This window comes from Protopterus annectens, chromosome 2.part0 (genome assembly GCF_019279795.1).
Source record: "Protopterus annectens isolate FY-2018-M chromosome 2.part0, PAN1.0, whole genome shotgun sequence".
Classification (NCBI taxonomy): Eukaryota; Metazoa; Chordata; order Ceratodontiformes; family Protopteridae; genus Protopterus; species Protopterus annectens.
In genome coordinates, this window is record NC_056728.1 from 815,807,164 (window position 1) to 815,822,174 (window position 15,011).

The window sequence follows — 15,011 nt, forward strand, 5'->3', positions numbered from 1 at the left end:
CTTTAAGGTTTCTTTAAAACCATTTCTCAGAAACAGGGCTTTGAAGCACTGATGCTCCAGCTTATCTAGTATTTGTTTTATATATATTTTTCTATCTTTTACATAGCTTTTAATATCATACCCAGATGGTTAGAAATGCGTCTCACATTTTATACAGTCTATATTTGTGTTTGTTATATTTGTTTTTATATATTTGTTTTTATATATTTGTTTTTATATTTTTTATATATATATGTATATATATATATATGTGTGTATATATATTTTTGTATACCATGAGCATTATTTGGTTTACTGATTTTAACATGGAACTGATTGGTTGACACCATGATGCACCACTATTTAAATGAATTTCTAACTGTTATAGTTTGTCTGATGAAGTAGAGAGGACTCTGCGAAAGCACTCACATCTTTTTCTAATAGAGTTACGTGCCGTGTGTATCCAGCGAGTTTTTATTTTCTTTGTTTCTTCTTTATTATCGCTGGTTACTTCAACCAGAGTCAAGGATTTTATTCCTGTATTTTTATGATTAATTATTAGAGACTGGAGGAATAGACTGTTCGTATTTGGAACTATTAGATGTTCATCTTAGTCAGTGTTGCAGTACTTATTCTTGGCTGTCCAGAAGCCCATGGCCAGCCCGAATGCCAGAGTCTTTTCTTAGTACCCCAGCCAGACTATGTCCATTGGGACAGATGTCTAGATGGGGTATAAAGTGGGCATCAGTAACACCAAAAAAAATTAAGCAAAAGCATCCGAAGGAAGGGGACATCAAGGATTCAGAGGATGTTTCTTTGTCCAGGCCCTTGACCAGGTATGTTGCTAATGCAGGTAAGACAACAATGCAGCCCCCAGGTCAGTCACCTTGGCACACAATGTAAGCTACTATCTCACAGTCCAATGCCAGTTCGATGTTGATTTGAACCAAAGGTACTGAGCATGTCACTGTTTCTTGACTCCTGAGTTCTGATGACCTAGAGTGAGGGTTGTTTCCCCTTGATTATTGTTAAAAAGGATGTCCCTTGGAATTGGATTGAGATTGTGGACTCCTGCCCACAACCTGAGGCCTTCACTTCTCCTTGGCCATTGGTATCCAAACCTCAGAGACCCTCAGATTTGCCCCAGACTTCACTGTCTCAGCCACCTCCTCTTCTTCTCAAGTCTTTTCACAGGACTTTGTCAGACTGCCCCAGGACTTGATGGATTTTGTGAAGACCAGGCAACCAACCCTGCAAAAGCATCCTGTAGCAAAAATGTCCCCTGGGAAAAGAAAAAGAAACATTCTCCCCACCCCCGGGGAGATTCCGATTCCTCTGAATCAGATGCTGTGGAGGAATTGGCCTATGTGGAACACCTTCCCATCTAAGATTTATTAAGATTCTGATCCTGATGATACCTTACCGTCTACTTCACCTCCTGCGTATTTATGTTATAGATTCATCATTTACAGGATGACGGAAGCCTTTAGCTGGGAGTTTTGAGGAATTTCAAAGGCCCAGAATCATTCTAAAGTTTTCCACCCCAAGACCTTTGACAGTTCCTGTAGTTTTGGATTATGTGTTCAAGGACATATTGCACCCTGACTAAGTACAGCACCTCCCCAGTCCCCCTACACAAACACACCCACAGTGAAAGACTGTCCACTTTTTATCACCATTGGGAGAATTTACACCCAGGAGAAATGCAGATTAAAAATCATAAAGTAATGCTATGGCATTCAATTTTGTGGGAAAAAACTCCCTGGGGATGGCTGAGGAACACTGAAGATAGTTATGTTTTCAGGCAGGGAGGTTATTTTACCAATTTTGAGCCTTAGCATTTGGTTTATCCACTGTTGCAAGAGTTTTATCCAAATGTCTGGCACCAGTCATTCTGCAAGACACTATGGGTACATATCTGTCCTTACCTGGATGACTGTCTGATTCATGCAGAGTCTCTCCTAAAACTTAAGACATCCTTGCAAATCACCATGGATTTCTTTCAGAAGGTGGGTCTAACCCCCATCCTCCAGAAGTCACAACTGCAGCTAAGCACAAAAATTACTTTTCTGGGGGCAATTAAAGATTCAATGTAACAGAGAACTGATTTTATCCTCCGGAAGAAAAGCTTTATTTCAAAATACCTCCAAGACATGCAAACAGAAATTAACATTTCAGCAAGAGAATTCCTCAGAGCCCTTCATTACATGTCTTCCTGCATGGTTATGATCCTTAGCAAAGCTACCACATGAGGAAGCTGCAGTGGTTCCTAAAAAAACACATTTGGGCTTACATTTGCAGGTCCTAGAAACCATACCATACCTAAAAAAGGATATTTTGTGGTGGGAAGTGGGTGTTCGCACCAACAACACTTCATCTTGCTAGAGGCAGTACAGATCATTACAACAGACAGCTCCAACTGGGCCTGGGGGGAACCACTTAGGACACCTCATAGTTCAGGGGATTTGGTTCAGGCAGCAAGCAAAGCAGCGGATCAATCAAAAGGAAATTATGGGAGTTTTTTGGCTAGGAAGGCCTTCAGAGACAAACTGTCGCCAGGAACTCTACAAATATAGATGGACATTACCACAGTCATGTGGTGCATAAATAGTCTGGGGAATACAGTCTTATCCTCCAGCATATTAGCTATGACTCTTTAGCGACTGGCATAGCAAATCAGATAAACACCCATAGCATCCCACATCCCAGGTCAGAACTACCAGCTGGCAGACTCCTTGAGCAGAACCCTAATAGACCCCAGCAAGAGGTTGTTATTAAAGGGAAATCTTTCTGGATCTCGTACACCATTGGGGTATCCCTGAATGCTTTCTGTTTAAGTAAAATGATCTACAAACAGTTGAGAAAGTTCTGTTCAAGAATCCAGCAAGCAGTGTCATGGAATGGACACCTTCTCCTTCAAGTGATAGACCTTTTACAGTATGTTTTTCCACCAATACCCCTTATCCCCAAGGCTACTTCTAAAGGTGTGGTCAGACAGTCTCAAAATGATACTGATTGCTCCATTCTGGCCAATGCAGCATTGGTTCTCCCTCCTTTTGACTTTCAATTGGGAGGATATTAACTCTAACCATGGACCTTCTCACTCGAAGAAGGGGTCTGTAATACAGCCAAACCTAAGAATTCTCAAGCTCACAGCTTGAAGGATTGGAATTTGACACCATCCACTTTTTCTTACTGACGGTTCTATCCATTTTAAAAGAGGCCAGACAACCAAAAACTAGAAAGTTATGCTTAGCAAAATGGAAAAGATATTTTATCTGGTGCCAGTCTAAAGGTATTCTGTCTGTACAGTTTTAACATAAAACAGATCCCCGAGTACCTCTCTTACCCTTTTCAGGCAAGGCTTATCTTACTCTAGCATAAGGGTTTGTGCCTTGACCATCTCAGCCTGCCTCCCAGTCCCCACATCTGTCTACTCCCACCCCCAAATGAAACAATTTCTGAAGGAGATTATTCACCCTTTGAACAACTCAGTCTGTCATCATTTGAACTAGTGGCTTCGGCTCCTGTCAAACTCTTAACATGGAAAACAAGTCTGCTTCTGGCACTCACTTCAGCCAGGCATCTCTGAGCTCCATGCCCTTGTTTGCAAGGAGCAAATTCTCATCTTCCACATGGATACTCTCACCCTTAAAACCAACCAACCCATCATTTATACCCAGGTGGTTTTAGAATTTTCCTTAAACCAAGCCATTCATCTTCCTGTGCCCTTTCCAAACCCACAGAGCAAAGGAGAAAAGGATATTGCATTCCTTGTATGTACACAGGCAGCTTAAATATATTTTCTTCACCAAACCAACTTCTGAAACAGATCAGATGAACCATTAACCTTTGCAGAAGGTAAACAAGGTAAACCAGTAACAAAATTCTTTCCAAATGGATTGTAAATTGCATCACATTTTGCTATTCTCACCATGGGAAACAAATTCCTGGTGGTCAGAGCTCATTCCACTACAGCTTTTTTAAAAGGAGTGCCCTTGCAAACCATTCTAGAGGCTGCCACTTGGTCAACTGTTCCACACCTTCACTAAGTATTATAGGTTCATAGGTAGGTACTAGGCTATCTGCCCAAGGGCATTTATAAGCCTAGCCAGTGTGTGTCAGCTAGATCCTTGGGTCCATCTTGAGGACAAGAGCTGGGTTTGCCTCTGTCATTCTGCAGGGTCTGTTGTCCCTAGATAATATTTTGTCCAGCTACCCCTTTAAAAGTTCTGGGAAACTTCCCCAGAATTAGTGCTACAATACTGACGATGATGAGTGTAGTATAGTTGTCTCTCCATTACCATAATTGTAGAAGTTAGATTAGATCAATGTTGCAGTAGTTTTTCCCACGTTCCTTCCCCTTTCTTTTTCTTTCTACCGTCCTTCCTTCCCTTTAAGTCAGGGTCCTTGACTTGTACTCAGCAATTGGGATGGTCGTGCTATATACCGTAAGATCATCTGACTCCTTAGTCAAAACAAGAAACACCTGAAGAGGATGTTTTTATATACTGACATCCACAGATTGGTCTGCACAGATGTCCTTCAGCTGGGTCATGGTGACAAGATGCTGGTATTCAGGCTGGCCACAGGCTTCTACACAGCAAAAAGGCCAAAGAAGTAGCACTGTAACATTGCTCTACAGAAACATCTACAATTATGTTAAGTGGAGAGACAACTGTACATGTTCTTCGTGTTTCACTGTTGCAGTCATCACACTTGGGTTATCTGCCTGCAGGTAGCCCTCAGTCGGCCTGAATACTAGAGACTTAGTATTTCTGCATTGGTTGCTGTCGCTCCAGGACTGACGTCAGGGGTATAAAAACAGGCAGCCGACGCCATTACATCAGTCTTTCTTGCCAAAGAGCCCGAAGCAGAAGCAGTTCGCACAAGTGCCGGTCAACCACTACCTAAATTTTCATTTCCGAATTGAATCATCCTGAAGTCTTCTAAAGCTAAGTACCCCATTGGGGATCCTTTTTTCTTGCTCTAACCGATGTCAGAAAAAGTTAATAGTTTGTCTCGCCTTTGGAAAGCAAATACCACACCGAGATTTCCATTCTTACTGCATCACCTGTTTAGGCCCAGACCACGACGTACCTCGTTGTTGGTTTTGTGCTTTGTTCAACGCCTGAACTATTAATCGTTGGGCCCTTGTCGCTAAATACTTTCGCGCTCGATCTTCGTATTCCGAAATGGCTTCTGTAAGCCATCAGACTACAGATCTTCTGAAAAAACATAAGGATAAAGACAGAGACCGACTGCACAGGTCCAAAACTGCTGACAACGCTTCCGTTAAGCTACTCGCCAGTTTTCCGGTACTCAGTGAGGCGCTTTCACAGCCCCTGATGCCCGCTTCCATGGATTCGTAGGCTGCTACCGAGACCCGTTCAGAGTCCGGTATGCCACGAGACTCTTCTTTGACTACGGAACCTGTGGATATCTCTACCTTGGATGGGTCCGAAGCTGCTGTGCAGGCGCCGGCTTCCGAGGAAGTTATTCGCACTACTGATATTCAACACAAACCGACGACTTCTTTCGTGTCTTCAGTTCTGTCTAAAACTACCGAGTTTCTAAGGCCAAGTGTATGAGCTACGCCTAAAGAAACCGACGACCCAAACTTACGCACTTGCTTCCTTGCCACTACATCAAATGCTTAAAATGGCAGAAGACCTGATTATGCAGATTAGGGGAAGCCAGCCTTCCCCTGCTGAGAGAAAGAGACCTGCCCCCAGCAGCTTTAACAGACCAAGAGTCCAATGACTCTGAGGTTTCTGAATATGAAGACATACCTTTATCTGCTTATGAGGATTCAGACGCAGAGGAATCCATTCCCTCTGCTTCACCTGCAGAGGATTTTTATTTTGGTGAAACCCTACATACTTTGAGAACATTTCCACTCTGAATGCCAAGACTATCCTCAATCCAAAAAGAGACTCAGAGAATTTTTAGATTTGCCACAACATAGACCCTTAACAATACCTCCAGTTCTGGATGTTGTGGATGATGTCGTTATGGAAACCAGTCCAACTCCTGATACTTTACCCCCTGCTCCTAGGAAACCAGACAGGTACTACAAAGTTCCTGACTCTCACAAATCTCTTTTCAAAAATCCTACTGCTGACCCAGAGGTCATCTCCCAGGGGCCTAAAGGTATAAAAGCAACTACAGCTAAGAATCCCACCCCTTCGGACAGGGATTCCAGAGCTTTAGACAGATGGGGTAAAAAGGTATACACCTCTGCAACTCTTGCCATTAGGGCATTGAATTGCCAGTTTCACATGCTGAAGTACCAGCAACATATTATGGAACTTGTTAAGCAAAAATTAGCTACCTTTACAGACCGTGCAGAAAATAAAGAATTACAAGAGCTTAAGCATTCTGCAAGCCAAGTCAGCAAGCATACTTTGCAGTGTGTCTTTGATGCCCTAGAAGCATCTTGCAGGGCAGCAGTCACTGGTTCTGCACTGAGAAGGCATGCATGGCTTAAGGAGCAGACCGTCCGGACCATGTCAAATCAAAATTGCTAGACGCTCCTTTGAACAAAGACAATCTGGCACCAAAGCAGAAGAGGTTCTAAAAAATATGGAAGAAAAAGCTAAATCTATTCAGACAGCCAAAGATTTCTTGCAAGTGCAGCCTCCTAGATTCAGTAGGCATTGCTCCTCGAAGCATTGGTCCTTTCCAGCCCCCTTAAGGCCATCTCAAACTAGACCCAGAGGAAACAGACCGACTACAGTCTCAGGGTATGCAGAGATCTAAGAAATGGAGTGCCTCCACTTCAAAAACAGGGAGTGCTAAGCCACCCCCTTACGGAAATAATTCACAGTGACTTCTCAACTCATCTCCTCGCCTCTGCCCAACTGCTTGTGCACCTAGGAGGAAAACTTGCCCGTCATGCAAAAAACCTGGCCTCCATCACCAAAGACAGATGGGCCCTCAACATTGTATCCCAGGGGTACAAATTTTACTTCCACTCACTGCCAGCCCCAAAAGGGTTCCCAGACCTTCCTCCAAACCAGTGGGCAGAGGCACAAAACCAAATCCAATCCCTGCTCTCCATAAGGGCAATTCAACCTGTTCCTGCAGAACAGATAGGTCAAGGGTTCTATTAAAGACTTTTCCTGGTACCCAGAAAAGAGGACACTTGGCGCCCAATCCTAGATCTTTCCATTGTAAACGCCTTCCTGGTGGTACCAAAATTCAAAATGCTCACTCTTCAGCAGCTTCTTCCTATGCTGTCCAAAGATGCCTGGTTAGCCACCCTAGACCTAAAAGAAGCCTATCTGCACATCCCTGTCAAAGACTAGTGCAGGAAATACCTACATTTCAGGGCAGGATCTATGGATTATCAGTTCTAAGCACTTCCCTTTGGCTTATCCACTGCTCCCTGAGTATTCACAAATTGCCTGGCTGCAGACATTGCCTATTGCAGACAGAGAAAAATTCAAATTTGCTAGTACTTGGATGACTGCCTGATTCCGGTAGACAGGAAAAGCTATTGCAGTACCTGACATTTGTAAAGAACCTTCTAACCTCCCTGGGGTACACTATCAACGAAAAGAAATCAAAACTAGTCCCCAGTCAAAAGATTGTATTCCTGGGAGCAAGCTTGGACACAGCATCCCAGATGGCATTCCTTACTCCAGAAGAACAAGTCTGTCTCAAATGGCCACCAGAACCCAGCTATCAGCAAGGAAAATCCTACAGGCCCTAGGGTTCATGGCCTCTTGCATCCTACTAATTCCATATGCCAGGCTGCATATGAGGAAACTTCAGTGGTACTTAAAAGTCTTTGGTGCCAACATTCTCAGGACCTGGAAACAGTCATACCTATCATACCTTGTCTAAGGACAGAGTTTTTTGGTGGGCAGCAGCATGCAACCACAAAAAGGGACTTCCCTTTACTCAACCCCACGCAGCCCGGACCCTAACCACAGATGCATCGGACTATGCCTGGGGGGGCACACCTGGACTAGTGCATTCAGGGCCACTGGAGCCCAAGTCAAATTCATCTGCACATCAACCAAAAAGAGATGCTAGCTGTTCAGCACCCTCTAACAGCTTTCAGATCCCTACTCTCACCAGGACCCCTGCTAATGAAAACAGACAACACCACAGTTATGTGGCACATCAACAAGCAGGGGGGGACCTGCTCTTACCCACTCTGCAGGCTAGTCATAGCCCTGTGGAACATGGCCTTGGACATGCATGTTCATCTGCACGCTCTGCCAGGCAAACATAAAGTACACTGGCAGACAACTTAAGCAGAAATCTCCTAGACCCACACGAGTGGCAGTTAGAACCCAGCACCTTCACCTTCAGCCTTCTAATCCAGAAATGGGGGACCCCAGAGCTGGACCTCTTTGCCTCCCCCTGCTATCACCAGCTCGGCAAATTCTGCACCAGGACACCTCACAGCAGGGCCTGGAAAGTGGATGCCCTATACTTCCAGTGGGAAACCCTCTCAATCTATGCATTCCCTCCTCTGCCCCTTCTCTCAAGAATATTACTCAAGACAGGACAGACCAAGGACAATCCTGATTGCCTCGGACTGGCCACGCCAGCACTGGTACCCACTACTGCGCAGCCTGTCACCGGTGCCACCCTGGCACCTACCTCAGATCCCAACCCTCCTCACTCAGCAGGGGGGGACAGATCTTGCATCTGCAGCTGCAAACCCTGAATCTTGCAACCTGGCTTATTCCTTGAATTCTCCCCCAGTGCCCAGCCTAAGCAAGCAGGTGCTGGACATCATTCTTGAAGCCAGAAGACCCAGTGCATGGAAATCCTATGCTGATAAGTGGAAAAGGTGTTGCTGCTAGATTCACTCTAAAGGAGAGGACACAGCACTGCCCTCCTTACCTCTAATCCTGGATTACCTAGCAGATCTACTCCACAGAGACCTATCCTTCTCCATTAAGATCCATGCCTCTGCCATCTCAGCTCATTACAACACTGAGCCACCTCTCTTCTCTCACCCTCTCATCAAACAGTTCCTGAGAGGGGAAAACAATTTAAGGCCACCAAGGAAAGCAGCCACCCCTACATGGGACCTTAACTTTGTACTGGAAAAGCTTGCTCTCCCTCCCTTTGAGCCTGCAGCATCAGCAGTTAAAATTTCTGTCTTGGAAAACAGCCTTGCTTCTGGCCATCACTTCAGCTAGAAAAGTGTCTGAGCTACAAGCACTTATGGCTGCGGAACCAGTCATTATTTTCCATGCTGACAGGGTCTCCTTCAGGACTTATCCTTCCTTTATGCCTAAAGTGGTGTCCAGTGTGACTCTTAACCAATCTGTCCACTTACCAACTTTCTTCCCTAATCCTCAAAATAAAGGAGAAAGGATCCTGCACACCTTGGATGTGCACAGACAGCTCATATTCTACCTGGGTAGGACTAAGCCCTTCAGGAAATCTGACCAGTTACTACTCAGTTTTGCACCAGGGGCAGAGGCCAAGGCCATTTCAAAACAAACAATTTCCAAATGGATCGCACATTGTATCCATACAAACACCATGGGAAACAACCCCTCATGGGTTCAGAACACATTCCATTAGGGCAACTACTACCTCTACAGCATTCCTCAGGGGAGTCCCTGCCAGGGACATTTTGGAAGCTGATACCTGGAGTTCCTGTACAACCTTCACCAAGCATTACCACCTGTCTATCTTTTCCAAATCCAGGCCAAGTTTTGCAACAGCAGTCCTGCAGGGGATACTAGTCAGCCCCAGCGCTTCCTGACTGCCTCCACCCTTTCTTCAGCTTTGGGAATCAACCCAAGTGTGCTGACTGCAACAGTGAAACACGAAGAACATAGTACAGTTGTGTACACTTACCATAAATGTAGATGTTCAAGTGTATTCACTGTTACAGTCCTGAATTCCCTCCCTCCAGCCCCCTTCTCTCTCTCTCTCTCCTCTCTTGTCTATTACTCATCCCTTACAGGGGTATTGGTGTTGGTATTTACTTTTTACTGGTGGTGATTTTCCCATCATACCTTAGCTCCCTATTGGGGGGATCCTGACATTTGGGGCAAGAAAAACTGATGTAATGGTGTCGGCTGCCTGTTTTTATACCCATGACAACCTGATGTCAGTCCTGGAGCGACAGCAACCGACACAGAAGTACTAAGTCTGGTATTCGGGCCGACTGAGGGCTACCTGCAGCCAGATAACCCAAGTATGATGACTGCAACAGTGAATACACTCGAACATCTACATTTATGGTAAGTGTACACAACTGTAATTTTCTGTGATCTTTGCCTCTCTGTATTATCCATATGGAAGAAAATTGTAATGTTTACTTTTTAAGGTGCACAAACACTAGAGCTGAACATTTGTGGTGGACTGTGGGTAGTCCAGGTAGCAGAGTGAAATCTGAAAATGATCCTGTATTTGCAATCCGAGGTACATTCTGCAAGAGTCTTTTTGGAATGTGAAGATGGGCATTTTCCATATCCAGAGTTGCTTTGCTCTGTGAAAGGAAGTTTTCAGAGTCACCATCCTGAAAACTTTTATATTTACTGTGATGAAAGGAGGTACTGCCAGCACAGCTAGCTGGAATTGCTGGTAGTGGCCCTGAAGGTTTAAAGGAACAATTCCCATCAGAATCTTATGAAGTGAGAGAATGGGTACGCATCATGTACAGTACTCCTCTTCACTAGAAGAGTCAGAGGAAGAAGTCTTTTTTCCCTCCTTATACCTTCACAAGTACCTGCAGAAGTTAGTGTTTGTGGTATGTTTGTAGATGGGTATTGGTCCTACAGTCATTGGCATAGTTTCATGTTGTTTTAATACCACTTCACTTTATAACATTAAAATGCTCTCATTGAGACAGTGGATAAATTCCATGCAGTTGTGGACCCTTATCTGATGAAACACTGGGGAAGTGATCGACTCGTGCATCTTTGAAATTCCTGGGGGTACCAACATAACTATTCGCAAAGGTGCTGATGTGTTTAATCTTTTGGTAGCACCAAGGTTGATGAGAACATTAGTAAATTTTGTGTGGTAAGGGGGCTCATAAAAGTACCTTCCTGTGAAATAGTTATGGAACTACAGGTTTTTTTCTTTCAGCTTTTTGCTCAGTTCTCTGAAGATTATGTTTTGCTGACTTCACTTTATCTGTTTTCTCTGTTTATTTTCTAAAGTGAAAAGTTAAAATGTAAACAGGTTATAATGTACAAGATGACAGACGTCTGCCACAGTTGTAGTACAGTATTTTATTAATGATTCAGTGAAATTAATTGATCTATTTAAGAAAAACAGAGAGCGAGTATGAGCCTCTGTGTTTTCACAGTGGCTATATGAGACTAGGAGTAACAAAAATAACTGAAGAAGACTTATAGCAATGCTAGCTGCGTGTCAGTGCCTTGTACACCAGAGTTTCAAAAAATGCTGCCATGAGACCATCGTTGACTTACAGCTGATTAAAGCTTTGACCGCAACAGAGCAGCACATATTTACTGTTACACTGAACGTCATCACAAATCAGGTTTTATTTTTATTAATTTGTGAGGTGATTGAAGATACTACTGTTTACAAAGTGGTGAAATTTCATATATACAGAGTGACCACTAAGGCCATTGGATGTGTACCAATAAGAACAGGTTTGTTCTGGTCACTGGATAATCTGTAGTTTGCAAGAAGAAAGCACAAAAAAAGTGGATGGTTTTTCCGTACATAACATACCTGCTCAGGTATCAAGGGTATCTTATTTTCAAGTTCCCACTGCAGTGGAGGCATCTTGAATCTTCTTTTCAGTAGACCTTAACATATCAGGTTCACGTATACAATATATTTTCCTTCCCTGACCTCAATCTTCCCATTTCTTTCTTGCCAGGTGCACATCTCACCTTGTTGGCCTTGCATCCTTAATAGGAATGCCCCCTTTTTGCTTAACCTTTGTAGATAGGGTTAGTCCAACTAACCTGGTAGCCTCCTTTCAGGGGAGACCTGTGATGGTATTTAAATAACTAGGGGAAATTTGGCCAGTGCATTCAGAGACTTCTCCTACTCTTTACTGTAGATGCTGTGAAATCTTTTACAGCCTCTTCATCTACCACCAACTCAACCAGATGGGGCATTTGTTTAACATCTCATTTGAAAGATGTCACACTCAGCACTGCAGCAACCCCCCTTATACTGCACTGCATTAGCAGTCAGTCTACCTGGTGTGGGACTAGAACCTCTATAGCCTTCTACACCAAAGGAGAGTGTGCTACTTTTTGTGCCATTGACACTTCTGGGAGGTTACAAGTTTTTTTTGTCATTAAAGTGTTGTCTATTGTCATATATAATCACTTGCCTGCAGATGTTCAGTTGTAATCTTGACTTCCAGATTAAGATCCCGTCTTCGGAGTTATTGTGTGTGTCTGAGCTTCAGTCCATCTATTTTGTGACAGGCAAAGAAGAAGAAAAAATCAAGACCTAAGCCAACAGTGTGAATGCAGTGGAAGGAAGCCAGATGAGAGATTAGCAGTAGGGTCCCACCCTCGTTCCCAAGCAAGAGTCTTAGAAGAGGTAGAAGAAAAAGAGCAAAAAACCAAACAGTAGCCCAAGCCTTCTCCTTTTTTTTTTCTTATTGTTTTCTTTGTTTCCACCCCTTTAAAGGCCACAAGCTGGCAGTCAGCTAAGAGGGAATCACATTTATATCAGTTACCAGCTAATAACTGTCCAACAGGTACAAAATGAAATTATTGAACTCCTGAAATTTCTTTAATGTATCTGTTTCCATATCTGGTAGATGTCACAAAAAGTATGAGATAGTAGAAATCTGCAAAGAATAATGGAGCTTAAAAAAAGTTAAGCAGCCATCATGGACCTAGATTAACAGCACCACATGCAGTTGACACTTTTTTAAAGGAACCATTGGTAACTGGTGTAATCATTGTACCTTGTATAAACAGCCTTTGCAGCCTGTGTTCCTTGTATGTCTTAGTATGAATTCCATTAGTTTGTCATGATAAAGCATTTCTATCAAGTACAGCTGTTTTTGATTAATTTCTATTTGTTTATATATTTAGTTACCTCATTGACTTTGTGTATTAAGTATTGCTTTTGTGAATGGTAATAGCTGAAATGAATGAATGCTCTCTCTCTACTGATAATTATTTCTTTATTCATTTTGTTAAGGGTGAGTTTTCTCATTTGGTCCTTCTGGCTGCATTTGACTGCATCGATGACACAAAACTGCTGAAACAGCTAATCATATCTGTAAGTATTAACTTATCCCACCAGATAGTTTGGTATGTTAAATGTGATGCAGCATTCCTTCAATTTGTGATATTCAGAGTTGGTGGAGAAACAGTTTAAATAAGAGCAGTGCTTTATTAGTAGGTTTTACAAATCTATTAAAAAGAGATTGATAGAAGCTTACTTGTTTTGTTGGTCATGATATTCTAAAAAAATAAGTTTGAGCTTGACTACTGGTGCAATTATTTCCCAGTGCTACTGCACAGTGCCATTATGGCCTGTTAAACCTGTTCTCCAGTGGTGCAGTGACAGTGTGGCTGCCATAACTGAATCATTTTGTTGACTGTATTCTGATTTTCTCAGAACTGCATCCCTTATTACAATCAGTCAGTTATGTAAAGAGTATTCCACCCACTTAGAGACCCTCCAAGTGATCCAGTAATATTTTCCCCCATAAAAAAGAAGTATTTTATTGCAGCCAAAAAGTGTATATGCAGTAAAAATGTTTCGTAAAAACACATCTTGCAAGTAATGAATAAAATGTTTAAATTTCATCAGTATTAATATTATTACCATAAGTGAAAATCCTAAAAAAATCCTGTCAGTGCAGGCGAAGCGCATCTCATATATCCTTTATTTACATTTTTTTAGTAACAGTCATATTTGGTTGCCCTCATATAAGTGCTGGGTGACCAAGTTGAATTGAGGGTGTTGTGATTAGAGATATTGTATTTAGCAATTTGCTCCACCTGTTCTAGTTTTTATGTGGCAAAAAGGAACAGGCACTGACAAAAGAGTATACAAACATAAATTATATTAACAAAACGTAAAAAAATGCTTTATATAGACATTCTTTCACTTGTAAAGCATTCAAAAATTTGTGTTCTGTATTTTAGAAAATAACCCAGTTGAAGTGAGAGGTGGAGCTTGGGAGAACAAACTTGAGTATAAGGAAATCCGTTCATAGTTCAACTTAACGCTTTTGTGCCTACCAGTTTAAATGAAAGCAGTAAAATACTCCCACTACTAAAGATGAGGGCAGCCAAATTCTGAATGTCACTAAAAAATGTGAATACAGGAAATAATGTTTGCTACACACTGTGATAGGATTTTTTTATGTTTTTGACTTAAGGTAATAATATTAACACCGATGAAATTATTTATAAACATGTTCATTGGTTGAAATATGTTTTTTATGAAACATTTTAATTGCATATATACATTTTTGGCTGGAATGAAATGATGTTTGTTTTTTTATGGGGGAAATTCTAGGATGACTTGGGAGTCGCTCTAAGTGAATGTAATACTTAAGAAAGTTCCATAACTGATTGACTGTAATGAGGGAAGCAGTTCTGAGGAAGTTCGCTATTCTGTAGGATGAAAGTGCTTAACTGTTATCCTTGAGTGGAGTTGTTTTTTATGTGAACCTTTTAATACGTTTGGTGTTTTTTTTTTATTTTGGACCAACACTTTTGTTTTTATCAGCAACATTTGGTTCGTGGTGGATCCCCTTTTGTGGAGTGGGATAACTGTCGCTGTGTGCCATTCAGTGGGCACAAAGCCTGAGGTGAGGCTATGATTGAACATGGTACTTAGGTGGGGTGCCAGTTTGTTCTGTAGTTCACGTAGAACACAACCCGGGATGTTGTCAGATCCCATGGATGCTGTGTTCTTGGGTTCTTGGCTTTAGAAAGTGTTATTTTTACCTGTGCAGCTGTGATTACAGGAACTTTGCATTCTTCCGGTATATAGATGGACCCTTTAGGGGGTGAGAGGGGGGTAAAGTTAGCACTGAACCCATCTGCAGAATTTTGGCAATATCGGTTGGTTCTGTATAT

General features: G+C 42.4%; 1 protein-coding gene across 2 annotated transcripts in view; it reads left to right on the forward strand.

Moving 5' to 3' along the window:
• PUM3 (pumilio RNA binding family member 3) overlaps window positions 1-15,011 on the forward strand; it is a 907,478-nt gene that overhangs the window by 489,485 nt on the left and 402,982 nt on the right. For both annotated transcript variants that reach the window (XM_044061088.1, XM_044061087.1), the window contains exon 13: window positions 13,114-13,194. In XM_044061088.1, the coding sequence (XP_043917023.1) occupies window positions 13,114-13,194 (81 nt within the window). The remainder of the gene's footprint in view (window positions 1-13,113; window positions 13,195-15,011) is intronic.